The following is an 18,696-nucleotide window of genomic DNA, read 5'->3' as shown; positions in this document are numbered from 1 at the left end:
GTAATTCAGGAACCTTAGAACTTGTTATAAAACCATTGCTTATATTTTACTATGCTGAATGTTTACATAGGTTCTTGAGGTATCTAAAAGTAACATGGGGCGAGGATCAAATCACTCCAAAATGCTTGTGAGTTGTTTAAAAACAGGATATTAGAAGCTCAGTTGGAGTCTGTACTGCAGATGAGGAAAGGTATCATGAAGGCCAAGATGATGCCAGCATGGTTAATGAGCAGACTCAAAGAAGCTATTATAGGCAAGAAGGCATTCTTCAAAAAATGGAAGTCTTGTCCAAATGAAGAGAACAAAAAAGAATACAAACTGTGACATCTGGTTGGCCACTGCAAGAACAGGGCCATTGGCCTGATCCAGCAGGCTCTTATGTTCTTATTGATGGAGAAAGTGGTCAAAATACAACAAATAAAGCAGAGAACAGTAGATGGATGATGATATCATCACCATCAATTAAATTTCTATACTGCCCTTCAACCGAAGATCACAGGGCAGTTTATAGTATAAAAACACAAGAATATGTAACATAATAACAAACAAAAACAATAACCCTTCCACATAGGGCCATAGATAGTTTAATTAGCCGAAGGCTTGGGAGAAGAAAAATGTTTCTGCCTGGTGCTGGAAGCTACTGCAGAAAAGGCCCGTTCCAGACCACTTGTGGAGGAGGCACAGGAAGAAAGGCTTCAGATGATGATTGCAGGGTCTGGGTTGGTTCATATGGGGGCTATAGTTCTTCTAAGATTGAAAATCATGTTTTTGTGATATTGGAAGGGAATGATTTTATAGTTTTCGGAATGAAAAGATGTAATAAGTGTCTTAGGAAGATGCATTCTGTGCAAAACCATTAGACATGAAGAAGAACATAGGCGCCGTGAAGAAGAGATGTTGCGCCAAGAGGAATTGAGAAGACAGCAAGAAGGAGGATTTAAGTCCAATTTCATGGATAATGTAAGTAGAACTCTTATTTACTGAAATGGACACATGCTTTTCCTAGGGATACAAGTATCTTCTTCCTGTCTGCCTTTACTTTCTCTCCATTATAACTTTCTTTAAAAGTTATTCCTGGAACCAATGTAATGATCTAATACTTGTCATAACTCCATAACAGAGAACAGTGGCCACATCTCTAAAGTAATAATGATTAATAACGTAAATGATTACCCCCCTCCTTTTCATATTCATTTCTAACTTACGTTGTCTATGGCTTAGATTCTAAGCATTAGTACTAATAGAACAGAAACTACTGTCTGTAGAATCCTTTGCACTTAGAGCAACTTTCAGAAAAAGCATATGTTTCAGCTTTCCCAGGACTGTACTGCTTGTAATTTCCTTTGGGTCAAATTTGCACACACAAAAATGGCATTAATTCAACTCTGATTTTGTCTGCAATGGAAGGCTTTGTAGTACACATGAAGCAAGTGTGATATGATGAGAAGCTAGTATACGGAAACTCAAATAAAGGGGTATTTTTGTTCCATTGTTGCTGTCCTCTTCTACCTGGTACCAGTAAAAATGAAGAAATAATTATTGTAAATCACCTCAAATAATTATTCCAATGCAGAATTGCTAGATAGTGTCGTCTATACTTATATGTTATCATACATACAAAATAATAATCTGGGAACATTTTCTATATCCTATATAAAGATGCGTTTCCAGAAACAAACAGCTTCTAATGGTTTTGTCAAAGGGAAAAAAATTATTATTAAGATGATTAAATGAAAGTGGAAGAAGTACAAAGAGAGGGGGAGAGCATTTCTTGAAAGCAGAGAAGGGTCAGAATTGTCATTTGGACCCTGTTGAAGTCATCCTTCGGGTTCATCTGTAAGAGGATATGTTTTTTAATGCAGGTTGTATTTGTCCATAGGAAGGAAATACAACTATAGCCACATTGGTATCCCTCTCCTGTCATTCACTGTAGCAGATGGGTCAGATGCCTGGACTTCTACCCTAGAGTCAAGATGCAAAATTTCCAGAATTTTTGAATACAAGGGGGGAAATTGCTTGGAAATTTGGGGAAACATGTAAGTTTGCAATACTTAGGCATCTAATCTAAAATTACTACTTTTAAGAATAGAAAATATATTATGTAAACCAGGGGGAGCATACCTGTGTGACAGAGCACATACTTAGGAAGCAGAAATTTCTAGATTCAGTCCCTGGCACTTTTAAGTTAGAAAAGAAATCTGGCAGCAGGTAATGAGAGAGACCTGTCTGAGATGCTAGAGAGCTATAGCTAGTCATAGAATGATAGAATTGTAGAGTTGGAAGGGAATCTCAACAAAAGCATAATTTTAAAAGAGAAAATGGTTCCTAAGACAGTTTCCATGTTTTCCATGGAATTTTTAAATAAAATTTGGAAAAATGCTTCCCTCTACTTTCATATCTATTTTGAAAGTTCAACTGCATGAATGGTTAGGAAGGTGCTATATAGTATGTTTTATAACTATGCTCACCTCTCACATTTAAACTTACATGGAGGTGAAATTCCTTAGAGAGGTTTGCTGAAATAAAATAACCAGAGTTTGCTGTGTTCCCACAGTTCTGTTATATGTCCTCGTATGGGTCTTAAATTCTGCTGTGCCTGCATCATTCTTAAGTGTGTTTTTCCTCTGATTATTCATTTGTGTTGCACCTTTGATCCTTTATTGCCCCTGGTGATTTTTCTGCAAAGCAGTCAGCTGGTGTGTCGAATGATTTGTAAAGACTTTTGTCATGCTCTTCACCCAAGTGTTTCTAACTTTAATTGGAGAAAAGTCTTCAGATCATCTCCTGGAATTTTAAAAATAGTGTTATATTACAATTTTATGCATTTATTTTTTCTTATTTATGCTGTAGCAGATCTGATTAATGCATGATTGTGCAGCACTCAATTACTCCAGCGAAATGTATTAGTCGCCTCCACTGAATTGTGTTCAGGGTGCTGTGAGATGTATGAAAACTGCTGTGCATACATGCAAACCATCAATCGGTTTGTGAGAAATCCTCATAAGGCAAATGTTATTAATGATGAAGATTCAGTGATACATATTAGCTGTTCGTTTTATTTAGCATGGGGAGGGGATATGAAAGATAGGTTGTGAAATGTGTTGCACTTTTTAAAAAATCCCACCTTTAACCTAATGGATAGGGCGAGCTTTAAACAATATCTACATAATTTGGCATACTAATTTATAGTAGGTGGAATATATATGTAAATTCACAATATGCTATTTATTGAGTTACAACTTAACAATTTTGAAACTGTATTTGATTGGTACTGGCCAATGTGCACCCATAAATTTTATCGTTTGGAGGCCTATCTTCTGTGGATATGACTAGTGGATGTGACTACTTGAAGTGGTGATCTGAACATTTTACGAAATCTGCTGTTCGAAAGAGGATAATCATTGAATGTAGCTGGTAGCTGAAAGTTTGGGGCGGGGGAGGGATGTTCATTTTGCCTTCTTTCCCCAGAATTTGCTTCTAAATCTACTTTGAAAAAGAAGTTGTTTTCAAGATGTTGCAAAATAGATGTAATTGCACTTGCTTGTAAGCAGCAGTAATAATTATCTTGAGGGTAAAGTGCTTCAGCACAACACTTCATGACTACTTTCCCATAAAGCTGGTATGACATTTTTGCTCTATAAGTTAATGTTACGTTGGAATGTGGTATCATCCAGCTGTGTGTAGTTACTTAGCTAATGTTTGCCTACAGTTTAATAACCTTTCAAAATACTACAGAACCTGAAAGATTCTATAGCATTTTATGTAGTTGTGGGTCTTGGTCCAGCAGGTTAGCTCTTATGTAGAGAGCCCTGTTTGTCCAGGGCTTTTTCTGCTCTCTTCTTCCAGAGGAAAATATGGGTGGTGCTCATGCATTCTGAACATTTTCTTGTGAAAAAAAGAGAGGGTGATGTAACTATACTAGTAGAGGAAAAATTTCACTCATATATTTTCCTTGCTTTGTTAGAAGGACACATCGTCTGCTCTCGTCCAATGAATGTGGATAAAACCTGCGTGTGTGAAGTCTGGACAAGTTGCATATTAAATTAAGCATTTATGCTAACGTCTTTTCTACAATTTTGTAAACATTTTAACTAAAATTCTCCCAAGTGACTTGGCAGGTGCCTCCGTTGCTACCTCTTAAAAGTTAGAATAAACAGCTTCACTTGTGTAACCCTAGTTAGCACAGAGTTATATGCCATTCGAAGTCCACATGGCATAGCCATGTACATGCTGTAGCCCTTTTAATCTCAGAATCTGCTGTGAACCTTAAAGAGAGCCCCATCCTCACCTTAGGTAGATTTTCTTCTCATAGAGTTGTGAACCTGCAAGAGGAAGGAACAGGACATGTGTGAGGGATGGGGGTGGGGAACTGGGTGGGTAGAAGAGTTCATGCGACTGGCTGCCAGTTCCAATTTAACAGGCTACTTTTAACTCTTTAAAGCCTCTGAATGATTTGGGCCTGAACTACTTGAAGGAGTTCCTTCACCCATATCTACATACCTGCACTCTTAAGATTAACAACAGAGGCCCTTCCCATTTTTCTGCTGTTTTGGTTAGTGAGATTGGCCAGTACTGGAGAGACTTTTTTTCACCAAAGATTTTGTTCACTGTTTATGTCAAGTGATCTTTAAATTGGTAACACTTTTTGGTTGTGATACATTCTTCCCATGCCCCATCTCCTTAAATTATGTTTTGTTTTACAAGATGAGTTAAGGTAAAGGCATTTTATTGATTCTGTATCTTTGAATTTTAATACGTTAGTACCAGTAGAACCGTATTATTCTGTCAAACAGCATGTAAATGTTTTTAAATGAATGGGAAGGGAAAACAAAACTGGCTTGTGTAGAGTTTTTGGCAGACTTCTGTTTTAATAATCATCATTTTACTTTTGTTGAATCACACTGGGGGGGGTTGACTGATTATAAAAATGTTTTATCTGTGTTGTCTGTCCCATTAATTTTGACGGTGCCACTTTATTGCAGAATTAAATTTGAAACTATTTTTTGTATGTATTTATAAACAACTTAAGTTTTGTTTCTTGAACTGTGAAAATAAGTCTACTTACGTAAACGTCAACATTTTTTAATTAAAAGGAAGGCAGAAATGGTAAGTGTACTTGGAACTGTTGTTAGCAGCTCTGAGTCCGGCTTCGGTTGGGGAGGGCAGGATATAAATATTATTATTATTATTATTAACCACAAAAAGAGTCCTTGTTTTTAGAGTTAATACAGAATTAATTTTCAGATGCTTCTACTTGGGACATGTGTGTAGTTCATAAACAATATCAGCATATTAATTTAATTACAAGTTGCTAAATAAAGAAAACAGCTTACAATTTTTATTGAAACTATTTTACTATGGAAGCAAACAAATAAAAATTCTGCCAACCTTCAGTCGTGTCCCAGTAGATACTTAGGGTAGAATTCAACTGACATTTACTCAGAGAATACTAATTGAAATGAATGGGCTTATATTAATCGTGCTCATAAATTTCAGTGTGTACTCTGAGTAAGAGTTAGTTGAATTCCACCCACAGTTTACTATTCACATAGTTTGGGATAGTGCTTTTGGCCAGAGGAAAAGTTATTTAATTTGCCTACAGTGCAAATCACTGATAACTTAGGGTGCAGATTAGCATTTTTCTATTAGCTTCCTAAAGTTAGCTTTAAAAGCAGTTCTGGGCAGTTTTGATGGTAAATATGAAATGTTTGCAATTTAATGCCTTTAATCAGTACATAGGTAAAAGCAGTCATAAAATGAAATTGTAAGAGAATTGTGGTAGTGCTTTTCCAGCTGCACTGGCTCGCGGTGGAGTACAGAGTCATTTTAATCTGAGAAATGTACTTCATAGCACTTTGCTTGTGACATGAAAATACAAGAGATTCTATCTTAAACTGTAAGGATTGTTTTATTGGAGTTCAGAGGGACAATGACAGGATAAGAAAAAGTTTTGTCAAGTAAATTTACAGACTGACTACTGAGTTTCAGCAGAGAGTTTTCCAACAGATTAAATTGGTGTTTCTCAAACTTTGGGTCTCTAGCTGTTGTTGGACTACAACTCCCATCATTCCTACCTAACAGGACCAGTGGTTTGGAATGATGGGAACTGCAGTCCAGCAACTGTAGAGGACCCAAGTTTGAGAAACATTTGATTAAATAATGCAAAAACCATACTTTTCCCCATTCCTAGCTTGGGACGGTGAGTAGGAGGGAAGAGATGCATTGGCTTAACTGCTGGACATTCAGTGAAGGTTTGCCTCATCTGAATACCCTGCAGAACTATCGGCTGCTGGAAAGACAACTACAGTCTAGCTCTTTATGGGGTCATGAATTCTTTTGTTTCAACAATATCACAGTTTGCTTATATTTAACCATGCCTACCTCAGAACCAAAAGTGGGCCATTTAATTTCTGTCACCAAAAGCACAGTAAAGTGAATAGCTAACTCAATACTAAAATGAGGGTTCATTCAGTTAAGCTGAATGTTGGGTGATACAAAAGGAAGTACTTCACACAGAGAGCCAGTGTGGTGTAGTGGTTAAGAGCGGTAGTCACATAATCTGGGGAACCGGGTTCGCGTCTCCGCTCCTCCACATGCAGCTGCTGGGTGACCTTGGGCCAGTCACACTTCTTTGAAGTCTCTCAGCCCCACTCACCTCACAGAGTGTTTGTTGTGGGGGAGGAAGGGAAAGGAGATTGTTAGCCGCTTTGAGACTCCTGAAGACGAGTGAAAGGCGGGATATCAAATCCAAACTCTTCTACATAGTTGAATATAGAATTTTCTACTGCAGGAAGTTGTGATGGCTTGGACAAGCTATCAAAGGGGATTAGACAAATCCATGTAGGATATAGCTGTCAATAGCTATTAGCAATGATGGATATGTTGAAATATCCGAGGCACTAGTCCTCAGAATAACCATTTGCTGGGTATCACAAGTAGGTTGGCCAGTGTGAGAACAGAATGCTGGACTAGATGTGCCTTTGATTTGATCCAGCAGTTATGGTCTTACATTCTTAACTGAGCTTTTTTGCTTGGGCATCAAGAATCTGGAGGAAATGTGTTAAGAAGACATATTAACACTTCTTAACTGTCTGGGGAGTGGGGAGAATACATAACAGGGGTGAAAATATATTTAACTGAGGGATGTACAGTGGGGATCAACACAATCCAAGTTAGTCAAAACGGGGAAAATTAGTATCTGTCGATCAATTTTTATTCTGGCTGACGGGTTCTATTGCTAGGTCTATGTCCAAAGTTCAGGATATTCCTACATCTGATAAATATATTTACTATTTCCCCCCCCCCCCACAACATTATGCCTCAGGATATATAGAAACAATGAAAGTAGATAAGGAACAGGCTTGTGCCTTGGTGCCACAGGTTTATATAGAGCACCATGTTCTCATTGTTGAGAATAGCAGGAGATTGACATTTCTGTGCTTGGGGTGAAGAAGGCACCCATCACCCTTTTTAATGTTTCCCAGGCCCTAGTGACTCTTCCCAAGTCTCATGCCATGCTTTGCCTGGGACAGAGCTCTTTGAGCCTCACGATGTTAGTATTGTCTGGGCAATATTTTGGTTACCTTAAATTCAAGTTTTTCATCGAGGTTTTCTGCTCCTTTGCTCATTTTAAACCCTTCTCCCCAATTCTCTGCTTTTTCTGCTGTGTTTCTCTTTCACCTGATTCTTATGGAAAAATCCAAAGCTGTGGAAAAATTAGAGAGGGAGAAGAGGATGAGAAGGCTTTACTTCCTCTCATCGGAGAAGAGGGAGCATGACCAAGTTGAGTCTGGGAATCCAGCTGTATTGTCTTCACCTCTTCATATACTTGCTAGCATTCATGCATGCTAGTTGCATTTAAGTGCAGTCTCCCACACTTCTTGCCTCTAAACCTCTTGCCTACTGAATATGTTTTGTTTAAGAAGGCTTTTCCTGGGGTCTAACACAGTCATTTAAGGAATGTCAGTTGTAGAGCCCCAGAAATAGTTGTATTGTTTTTAGAATGTGTAAATATGGTTTTATTGTTTTTTATTTTATAGCTTGTTGAAATGATTTCATTATTTTTAGAATTTGTATTTTGATGTCCTATTCCATTCTTCTACGCTGCTTAAATGGTGTTAATGCTGTGAGGTGGTCTATAAATGTGTTAAATAAACTCCACAGGTTTCTGTCCATATCTGTGCCATGGACAGAAACTGGGGAGGAGCCACCAGGGACTGGGATGCATACTGAAGCTAGTCAAATGAGTATTTGCTTGTCCTCTGGGTGGAGGGTTGATGGGTGCTTTGTTCACTCTATGAGAGAAAGCATCTTCAAGGTAAGCAACCAGTGTATCATATTCGTGTAACCACTGCTCTGTTTCTGTTATTTTCTTGCTTCTTTGATCACAGTTTTGCATATACAGTGGTACCTCGGTTTAAGAAAAGTCCTGTTTAAGAACGATTCGGTTTACGAACTCCGGAAATAGTGTCCCGGTTTACGAACTTTACCTTGGTCTAAGAACGGAAACTGAATGGTGGAAGGGAACCGGTGGCAATTGGTTTAAGAACAGTTTCGGTTTAAGAACGGACTTCCAGAACGGATTAAGTTTGTAAACCAAGGTACCACTGTAGTAGATCTTTGCAGTGTGCTTGCTCAGTATACAAATCGCTTAACTTACTATACAAAAGGACAAAAAGATTATTCAGTACTACTGATCCCTTCAGTTTTTTAATACGGTAGTTTTTTGGTAATTGGATTTGCAGCTAAAATAACTTGTGAGATTTTGTGATTCCATGCAGGTTTGAGATACAAACGTTGACCCCCTTGAATGCTTATACTTTCTTTTCCATGGCATGTTGTTTGCAGTTTGGTTCCAGAACATTTATTACAGAGATAAAGATAAGGCTTCTGTCATTCAGTTTGATATGCTTCAAGATACAAGTGATTGCATGATTTAAACCTTTAGCCAGTTAAACTTGTGAAAATGAACTGTGCTCTTTGTAGGTGACTGAAGATCACTTCATAGCTGATGAATTTCCTATATGCATATTACTTTTCATGCATGATGAATATATTTGGCTGTGGTACATGTGTGCTTAAGATTATGCTTATTTGGTCTCCTGATTGTCTTCCATCCAGGCTATTGATCAGCTCCATGTCTGCTTATCTGACCATGCTGTGCCATCAAATGTTTCTATACCATTCATTGAGTTAGAATTTACAAACATTCTAAACAAAAGTGGCATCCATGTCGGAAATTAACATATATGAAGCATTTCTTTTTAGTTCTGTTGGCTTGAAGAATGGGGATCTGTTCAGTATCATGTTAAGGCACTGAAGTTTTATAAGGCTGAGCCACCACCCACCATCCTAATTTACTTGTCAGAGTATTCTCAGCAGTTCACTGAATTGATCTAAGAAAATGTCTGATAATGGTTTAATTGCTTAAAATCTTAGTATTTCTCAATAAAAGGGCAATGGTGAATGCTGTTTTCCCGAAGATTTCCCTTTCATAGGTAAGCACTCTTTACAGTCAGGACTTCGTTAGTGAAATAAATTTTTTGGATATTAGCTAGAAGTATGCCTGTATACTTAATGCATTTTTAAATAGAACAAATGTGTGCTATAATTTGCTAATATTCTCAGTTCCTAATAATCTTCAGTTGCCAGCATTATAAAAAGTAATATGAAACTACATTACATGTCATCTATGCAGTAGGAATGTAATAAAATTATTGTCTATCATGAGTGGTTATGTGTACCCCTCATGCTTCCTTCTACCTCTTTGTACTTATATGTGCCTACCAAATGATCCAACCTCTTTTGTCAGTAGGCCTTGTAATGTTTTTTTCTCTTGTTAGCCTCTGTAGTGTATACATGGGTCATCCTTCTGCCTTGTATAAGGTTTTGGATAATCAAACTGACATTCACAGCAGTTGCACTGAATATTCTACAGTTATGATTGGCCCATGTCCCCCTCTGTGGTATTTGAAGTATTAATGATATCACAGCAGCTCATATATGTTTTTATGGTGACAGGCAGCTTGTTGTTCATGAAATCCATGCTGCTTCTGAGGTCAATTGGAATGTGTATATATTTAATTGTGATACATATAGTTTTTAATTACTATTTTAAAAATACATTTAAAATATTTTATGTACAGTAGTTATATTATGGTACAATCTGACATGATCAACTTTAAATAAGAAGCTGATTGTGCTGGAGCTGTATAAAAACAATAATAGTATTATTATTATTATTATTATTATTATTATTATCATTATTTTATATGCCACCCATTCTGCTGGGTTGCTGGTTTCCTAGATCCAACACCATCTAGAAAACAAAGTCTTGACCATTGGGGACAGCACCGTGAAATTGTTTCAATTGTTTCAGTGCACTTAGAGATATTCTTGATCTATTTATTTTTCATTTCTCTAAGAGAATTAGCTGAATGAACCAATAGTATTTTTCTTGTGGGAATAAACTTCAGAATAGGTGTTCCAGCTTCCTACATAAGCTTGCTTGAAGAATGAGATGAAAAAATGCCTTTAAAATTGATGTGATAGTTTTACATTGGTTGGTGATTATTGTACCTAAGAATTAAATATACACAAACATGTCACACGATGTCAATTGAATTACTCCGTCAAAAACCTTCATATATTTACCTGACAATAAGTCCATTCTTGAGGGTTAATTCTTTTTTGCCAGTCTGTACTGTCAAATATATTTAAGAATAACATGGTTAGATTTAATACATGATTTGCTGAGCTATGCAACCACACCTGGATGTATATTTGAGGGAATATTTATCTTTTAACGGAAACCTTGAAAATAGTTTTTAGAAGGAATACATTTCTTCCTGTTCATTAATGCTTAACTGTTAGGCTCCATTAATTGAGAAAATAAATAATAACATGTATGTACGAGACGTGATTTATTATAGTCATTCTACAGAATTCTACAGAATGAACATTTGCTTATGCATTATAGTGAGACATTTACTGAGATGGCTGGTGCTGTTTTGCAGTTTTTAAAGATTGGATTTATGGTTGAAGCAATGGAAGTTTCTACCTTAAATCTGGTTCCATATCCAGCTTGGTTCAATATTTTGATTTCAATGCTGCAGATGCACAAAATCTCCCTTCATAGAAATATTGTAGGAAAAGGCACAATGTGCTTCACAGCTTTATTGGATAGTTCCAGGTATTTAGAACAGAAGTCAAGAGAGGTGCTTTTGAAGTCAGCCAGAAGAATCATCCTAGGAAAGTTCTGTTAAACTGTCTTGTTCTTTTGAAGTCAGATTGGAGAGTACAGCAATATCAACACTCACAAAAGGGGTTTCTAATCTAGTAGTATTTTTTCTCGGGAATGGGTTACTGTACTTGGAGGCTTTGCACGTGTTCATTTATGTCACAAATTACCGTACTTTGTCTGATAACTGCATTTGTGATGCAATTAACAAATCTGAAAGACATAAAAATGATAGGACTGATTGGCTCAGTGAGACCACAGACTTAATTTTTTGGTCATAGCTTCTATTTTTATCCTTAACTTTGAACATATTTATGGCCTTTCCCTGAAGACTTGAGTCTCTTCACATGGCTGGAAATAGCAGCTAATATGCCAGTTTTGCTAACCAAGAAAAGTAACTCGAGTAATGTGGAAAATGAAATTTTGAAGCAGAAAAGTCCTCAATTTATCCTGCACTTTGAATAGGCAAGTGAGAGCTTTGAATAGGCAAGTGAGAGCTTTCCCTCAGGAAAGCATTTCTGTATGTAGAAGTAGTTGAATCATGATCACTGGTTGCCTCCTTGAACAGAGCTGCAAAAATTAAGGAGCAAGCCTTAATGAAATTAACAGTTTATATAGATTCATCTGAAATAGTCCTAAGCTCAATATGTATTTTTTTCTTTGCAAGTGATTCCCTGTTCTCCTTTGACTGATGGATAACAGGGTAGCTTGATAACACTTGTCAATTATTTGGCCATTCGCTCCACACTTTGCATTTTGAAAGCAACTTAAGTTCTAATGAGGGGCAGGAAAAACAGGCTCCTGCATAGTACAGAAAGTTTGAATATGCCTTCCTTGCACCAGCGGGTAGTAAAAGAAATCAAGCGCATTGAAATCAAGTTGCATTGGTAACTTTGAGACTTGATTACTGCAGGGCTTGGTCCTTGTCCAGAAGTTCTGTTCTTCACTAGCTAGACCACTGTTCCCCATTCTTTGCCAGTGATGCAGAGGACTCCTACCCCAACTAGAGGATGGCGAGTATTTATTTATTTATTTAAATTGTATAGTGCCCTATACCCAAAGACCTGAGGGCAGTCCTTTCTTATGTTCAGGACTCTCCAGTAAATTGGCTTTCATTATTCATGGCTGAGATAAGGACTTCTTTGATCCTGAAATGATTGCATTGAAAGGTGCATCAAAGGTCAGAATGCTTCAGCCAAAGCAGAAGCCAGAGGTTGCTTTGTGTGACACTGCAGTCTGGCAGTGTCATATTTTCTCACATATTATGGAGTGTGTTAAATCCTCACCAGTTCTACTCAGAAGTAATTCTGGTTGAATTCAGTGGTGCTTACTCCCAAGTAAATGGGATTGGGGTTGCAGCCTGAGTTAGAGCAGGAACTTAATCATATTGTTCTAGTACTTTTATCAGTTGCTCAGATTCCCATTCCAACTGTGGACCTAATCCAGATTTGTGGTCTTAGCCTCTTAAAGCTCTAAATAGTGTAGGACCAGGCTTCCTGAAATACTGCATTCTCCAAAATAAACCTCCTCAAACCGTAAGATTCTCTTCAGAGGCCCTACCAAGTGAAGTGAGGCTGGTGAATGCTACTTAATGGCCTTCTCAGTGGTGGCATTTCGGATTTAGAATGTTCTCTCCAGAGAGTCTTTGGTAATTCTGAGTGTGGTTAACTTTTGAACTACAGTTTATAAGTTCTGTACGTTTGGGTTGTCTACTTCTGTTCTTCACCACGCTAGAAATTTTAATGCAGCCTTTTCTTTTTAATGACCCTGTTTTTATTTGTATTTTATATCACGTGAGTTGCCTAGAGAATTGGATTGGATTCTTTTCTACTACCTTTTGGTGTCTTCCTGGGGTGGGGTGAACAGTCTGGTGTCCAATTTCAACTATATTAAAATCTTGGATTTCTCCATTGATTAATTTGGGTGGCTCTCACTTTTAACGTTGGAAACATTTGTGCATGAGTGGTGCCATTTTGGCTTAATAAGGACCACACTTGAAGAATGAATTTGCTACTATTATAGGATTAATGAGGATAATAGGACAAATGATGTGAAATTCCCCTTTTGCTTCTTTGATACAGAGGAAGACTGGCAGTATCCCAGCAATAATAGCTTGAGGCTGTATAGAGGAAATGGTAAAATGTGTCTCTGCACTTGCTCATGGAGAGATACGGTGGAGAGCTTATTTGTGGTAGACATCACCCATCACAACTTCAGAAGATGTGCAGTTTGCCAAGGAGCCTTCATTTGCTGTAAACTGTCAGTTTGATACTGAGTGAATGTTTCAAATTACTTTATTCTTATTTAGATGTTCTCCTTAAACTATATGAAACAGCAAAATACCAGTTTTAGAGTAATCCAGAGCTGCCCCTGTGCCTCAAAGATAAGAAATATTTATTTATGTGTTTGCAAAAAACAAAAAAAGTATTCAAAATATTTTCCCATCTTGTGTTGGCAGATTATTTTTAGGCCCTGAACCAATTGCTAGGTTTGTTCCTTCATTTCACTTCAATAATCTGCCCTATATATTGAATTTTTACTTTTGCTAACTAATACAGAATGCTATGTTTGCAGGTGTTTCCCAAAAGCGGCTTGCCATCTGAGGCACAACTGCAGTGCTAGCTTCCTGGGAGGTGGGGTGCTGTTGTTCACTGAGAGGAGGAAGGGCAAATTGGTGAGGAGTTCAGCAGGTTAGCGCAAGAATATTGGCTGCAGTGTTGTGTTTGTGGTATGCCAACCCCTACGTTACTCTCAAGCACAAGCAGCCCAACTGCTAGGAAGCTAGTGTAATGGCTTCACCGAACCTGACAAAACACTATTGGTGTTTCCTCTGCAAAAGTTTAGCTTTCTGCAAAAATCATAGGTGGAATGTAAATGCTTTTGCTAACAAAACTGACAGCTAATGGTTGTGTGACATGGCTGTCTCAGAAAAAGCTGCTGAAGCCGGGAAAAACAAAACAGATTTTGGGTGCTCTCCCACTGAAGATTACCCTTACTGGGTATAAGATTTTGTGGACGGACACCTAGGGGTGATGAGAGTTACTTTCTCTAAGGAAAAGGTAAGGTATTTGAGAGAGTAATTCTGGGGGTGTTGCCAGACATCACCCACCCATTTTTGCTTCTCAAAGGGTAACTCCTCCAGTTAAGTGTGAATCTGATGAAAATAAGCTTGATGTACACATATATAATGTGATGTTAAATACATGATGATCGTACCTAATGTGAAACGTAATATGAGCCATACGTTTGGGAAAACTTGTATTTTGGTGGCAGAGGCAATTACAGCCCAATGCAGCCATTTCTAATCTGGGGGGTGGGATTCTTCCTGCACTACTGGGACTCTCCTTGCCATTCAGATTTGAAATGGCCAGTCACAGCCAAGCTGGTGGGCCGCACTTGGGTGGCAGACCTGACTGGAGCCGATTTTTCTCTTGAGCATTTAAACCGGCTGCACAGAGGTTTCAGGATGAAATACAGCTGAGCGGTTTTCACAGCGAGGTGCTACTTTATTATTCCAACAAAGCTCCCCCCCCCCCATTTTCTGTTGACAAAAGTTCAAAGTCCTTCCCACCTCTAAAACATACAACTTTCTGTCCAATGTTTTGCATGTGTTATTTGTCCAGGTACATACAACCTACTTCTCTGCTATAATAGTACATACATTTAGCTGTATAAATTTTATATTTCAGCTGTATCAGCCTGGAGGTTATGTGGTATTCTATCCATTCTGTGTTGTTTATGTTGACATTACAAGTATTCATGTTCTGCTAAATTTTTATTAAAATTGTCTTGGAACATAATTACATACAACTATGGAATATTTGACTGCATGTCTAACTTTCATTTGTACTTCTGAATACTGGCTTTTAGTACTTCGTGCTAACAATACTACAGCTTGTCTTGAAAGAGCATACGACACTCTTGGTTCTGTGAGTCTATTAATGACTTAAGTAGAACTGAACACTTTATAATTCTGCATTTTCTTGATTTTTTTTTCTCCACATGAGAAAATGTATCATATTTGGGAAAGGAGTACCTTAAAAAAAAATGAAAATGGGTTTTCTCATTTAACCTATGATATTTGCACAGTTCCATTCTTGTGACTTCAGTGGAGTCTGCAGTCTGTGCTAAGTTGCAATCGATGTCAGGGGCACATGGCTTCTCTCAGTATTCTAAACTGGCTTGTAAACATATTGTATTGAAGCTGTTTGAAATCTGATCCTTCAGTATTTATAAATTTTATTAGGAAGTTTAATACTGTTACTGACCACTTTTAGTCTTACAGTTATTTTAATATTTTTGGTTTTAATCTTGTAATGGTTGGATATATTTATCAGAACAGCTTATTTTTGTACAGCCGCTTGACTTTTCATGGTTTTCTTGTGTGTATTGCCTTAGGTTGCCTCTGGTTGTAAGGTGGGAAAGAGGAAAACTGTGTGTCTTGCCTTTATTATTCTGTGTTGCAGTTTTTAATTACTCCATTCTGAATTTCTTCAAGTTATCTATTAATGGAATTGTTTGAAAACCCACACAAACTTCTAATCTCCAATAATATCTGTTTTACTAGCCTTTTGACTTCACTAAAAAGTCAGCTTTCTCCCCCTTCCCCACCCCATTTTATGAATACTACCATTAAGTCCTAATTTTGCTTTTGATAAATATTGTTCCATCTCTTCTATAGACCTGGTTTTTAGTAATGAATTCAACACCTGTGTTTTGCATGATTTGGATTGTAAGGGATAATATATTAATAGTTGTGTCTTTTCTTAATTGCACAGTTCAGTGTACTTGCACATTAATGATCTCAAATGAAAAGTAGTATGATTTTAAGCCCATATGGCAGTATTGTAAACAAGTCCAATAACACACAGAGACACTTAATCTTCCACCTACACATAGCTTTTAGTTATTTGAAGGCTTGAAAAAACCCCTTCATTTTCAATTTTTTAATTTCGCTTGCCTGATTCTTACTGGCCGAGACCATTCTTAATTCAGTACAGGCTACTGGTGAATGAGTATTTACCCACCTGCCTTACGACAGTGACCTACTGCTGGTATGACTTTTTACTCCTAATTGTATTCTATATTGTGAGTTTTCTTAATTTATGGCCATTGCACATAACGCTTCCAGTCTGAAACATTTTTAAGACTTCAAGCAATATCATTCCAAACTGCCCATTTTTTTATATTATGTTCTGTTATTAAGGCTCAGAAGAAGAATAACTAAAAAACAAGAACAATATAAGCAACACTACATACTTTCATGCTCTTAGGGTCAGTACATACTGTTTGTTCTGAATATCTCAGGATTGTGAGAAGAATCATACAAACAAATTAAATCCCGATACACTAATCTAAATTGTTGCTTTTTCTCGATCATGGTAGTTTCTTTATACTGTCTCTGGGTGCACTACGACCTGGTGCAGAAGTAATATTTCTCAAGCTATTATCTGTTGTCTGTTTGGGGACCAGAACATTGCCCCTGTGGCACTGGATGCCTGTGCACCAAAGCTCAAGAATGTACAAGTTTGAGTTGAGAGTATGCAGTCCAGATATGTAGTCAACCTCTAGGGGCTTGTTTAGTTGTTACCCACCTCTTTGATTCTGCCAGGTTTGTGATCAGAAGAGAGTCTCAACTTCATTTACTCCTCCTTGTTCCTTTGACCTTGAGCAAAAATAACATTTACACAAGATCCTCTATCTATAGATATCTCAGTTGGAAGAATCTGGTGTACTTATGCTTTCTCAGCAAGCCCCAAATTGTAGGACTTCAATAATTTACTAAGCTTTAAAACTTTTTTGCAGGATTCCTCTGATTTTATGTAAACCAGAAAATGAGATTTATTTTGTAATAACTGTGACAAATTAAGTTTTGCTGTTGCTTGAAAAGATGAGAATGTTAAAGTAATAAGTGATAGGTTGATTGTTAAAATTATGTTTACTTTCAGAGAGAACAGGAAATGAGAATGGGTGATATGGGTCCTCGTGGAGCATTAAACATGGGAGGTAGGGATCTGAAGCAAAAGGCTCTTGTTATTTCAAAATTTATTTGAGACTGTACATGTTACTTATGAGTATTATACATTGAGAAGTATTCTTGAAATAGTTATTTCTGTAGTGAATCTTGTTCTTCAGGATTTTTTGTTTCAAATGTGAGTTATCTTAAAGTTAGGAAAAAGCAAATGAACATAGTAAATATGGGCTGGTGGGTTGTTACTTTTTTCATTTTAAGACTGTTTCTGAAGAAAAGCAAAATACGAATTGTATCTAATACAAGAAGAAAAGGTTGTGGGTTTTTAAAAATTACTTCTTGAGATTCACTTATTTAAGTTTTTGAATATGTTGCTATTTATGGAAGATGATTCTGGAAAACGATTGGAAACAAAGTACAGTTAACATCTATCAAAGTCTCCTCATTGTAACTGGCATTAATGAAGCACCTTTGTGAAAATTTCATGCTCTATTAAGTTTAGCACTATGTATACAGTATCACCACAGTGATTTATTATGGGGCAGCACCCAATTGTCTGCTATGGTTTATCAACTGAGAATGTGCTACACTCCTTCATGCTTGAATTCCCCCACTCTTCTAACCATGGCTAAGATTTTGTGGCCATTACTGCTTTCTAGTTATATTTTCTGACCATTCTGAAGAATCCATGTTTGGACCTAGAGTCATTATCTAATTATCCTTGTTGAGGCAAGCTGCTCAAAGGGGTGGTAGCTGCACATGCTTCAGTCAGTCTTGGATGAAGCTGGTTACCCAGATTCATTTCATTCTAGTTTCAGACCTAGGTTTGAAACTGAAACTGCTTCGGTTGTCTTCAGAGATGAAATGTGCTGAAGGAGTGTAGGAGGAGAGTGATGCTGCTGATTCTGTTGACTAAGAAAGCATTAAACAGTCCTGATTATCTTACGGAATATTGCCTTCTGCATGAGCCTCCCTGGCCCTTTCAATCTGAATGTGCGACCCTGTTTCTCCTTGCTTCAGATTCCACCTTGTGTGGAGACTGGGCTGGCCTACAGAAAAAGTGAGGCCTTTACCATTGCAGCCCTGCAGTCCTGGGCAAACTAAACAAACAATGGATAATAAAGAAGAAATTTGGGTAGAATGGGGGGGGGGAGTGCGTATTCTCACTGCTTAAAATTAAACCATGGTTTAATTTGAGCCGGTTAGTATTGGTTAGTATAAATTCTGAAAGCAAAAAGCTTCCTTTTGTGAATGGAAGCGCTAATTAAACAGCATGTGTTTTAAAATGAGCTGTCTGATTGAAAGCATTCTTTAAAAAATTATTTAAGGTTCTTAGTGCACTTACAGTGAACAAAACTTCTATGAACACTGTCTTTAGAAATTTTACACACAACCAACACACCCAAATAGGGCTTGACTCCACATGTTTAAGAGTGTCCCCCACATTTAACCTGCTGGAAAGATGTGTAGTTTATTCAGTGAATTT

The 18,696-nt window shown here is 37.4% G+C and overlaps 1 protein-coding gene and 1 long non-coding RNA gene across 5 annotated transcripts in view; both read left to right on the top strand.

Annotated features, from left to right (window-relative positions):
• The window catches only part of PSPC1 (paraspeckle component 1), a 58,653-nt gene that overhangs the window by 10,321 nt on the left and 29,636 nt on the right, over window positions 1–18,696 (top strand). For 3 of the 4 annotated variants that reach the window (XM_083436571.1, XM_083436570.1, XM_083436572.1), the window contains exon 6: window positions 861–960. In XM_083436571.1, coding sequence (XP_083292697.1) covers window positions 861–960 — 100 coding nt within the window. Of the gene's footprint in view, window positions 1–860; window positions 961–17,187; window positions 17,246–18,696 lie in introns of all 4 variants that reach the window. The other variant, XM_083436569.1, reaches the window with a different exon arrangement.
• Window positions 5,830–17,181, top strand: LOC310675921. Its single transcript, XR_014510319.1, has 3 exons — window positions 5,830–6,528; window positions 6,766–11,340; window positions 12,510–17,181. It is a non-coding gene; the product is annotated as an uncharacterized lncRNA (long non-coding RNA).

The sequence above is a fragment of the Podarcis tiliguerta genome, assembly GCF_965153285.1.
Source record: "Podarcis tiliguerta genome assembly, chromosome: 4".
NCBI lineage: Eukaryota > Metazoa > Chordata > Lepidosauria > Squamata > Lacertidae > Podarcis > Podarcis tiliguerta.
Note: the sequence above shows the minus strand (reverse complement) of the source record. Positions and strands in the feature narration are given on the sequence as shown.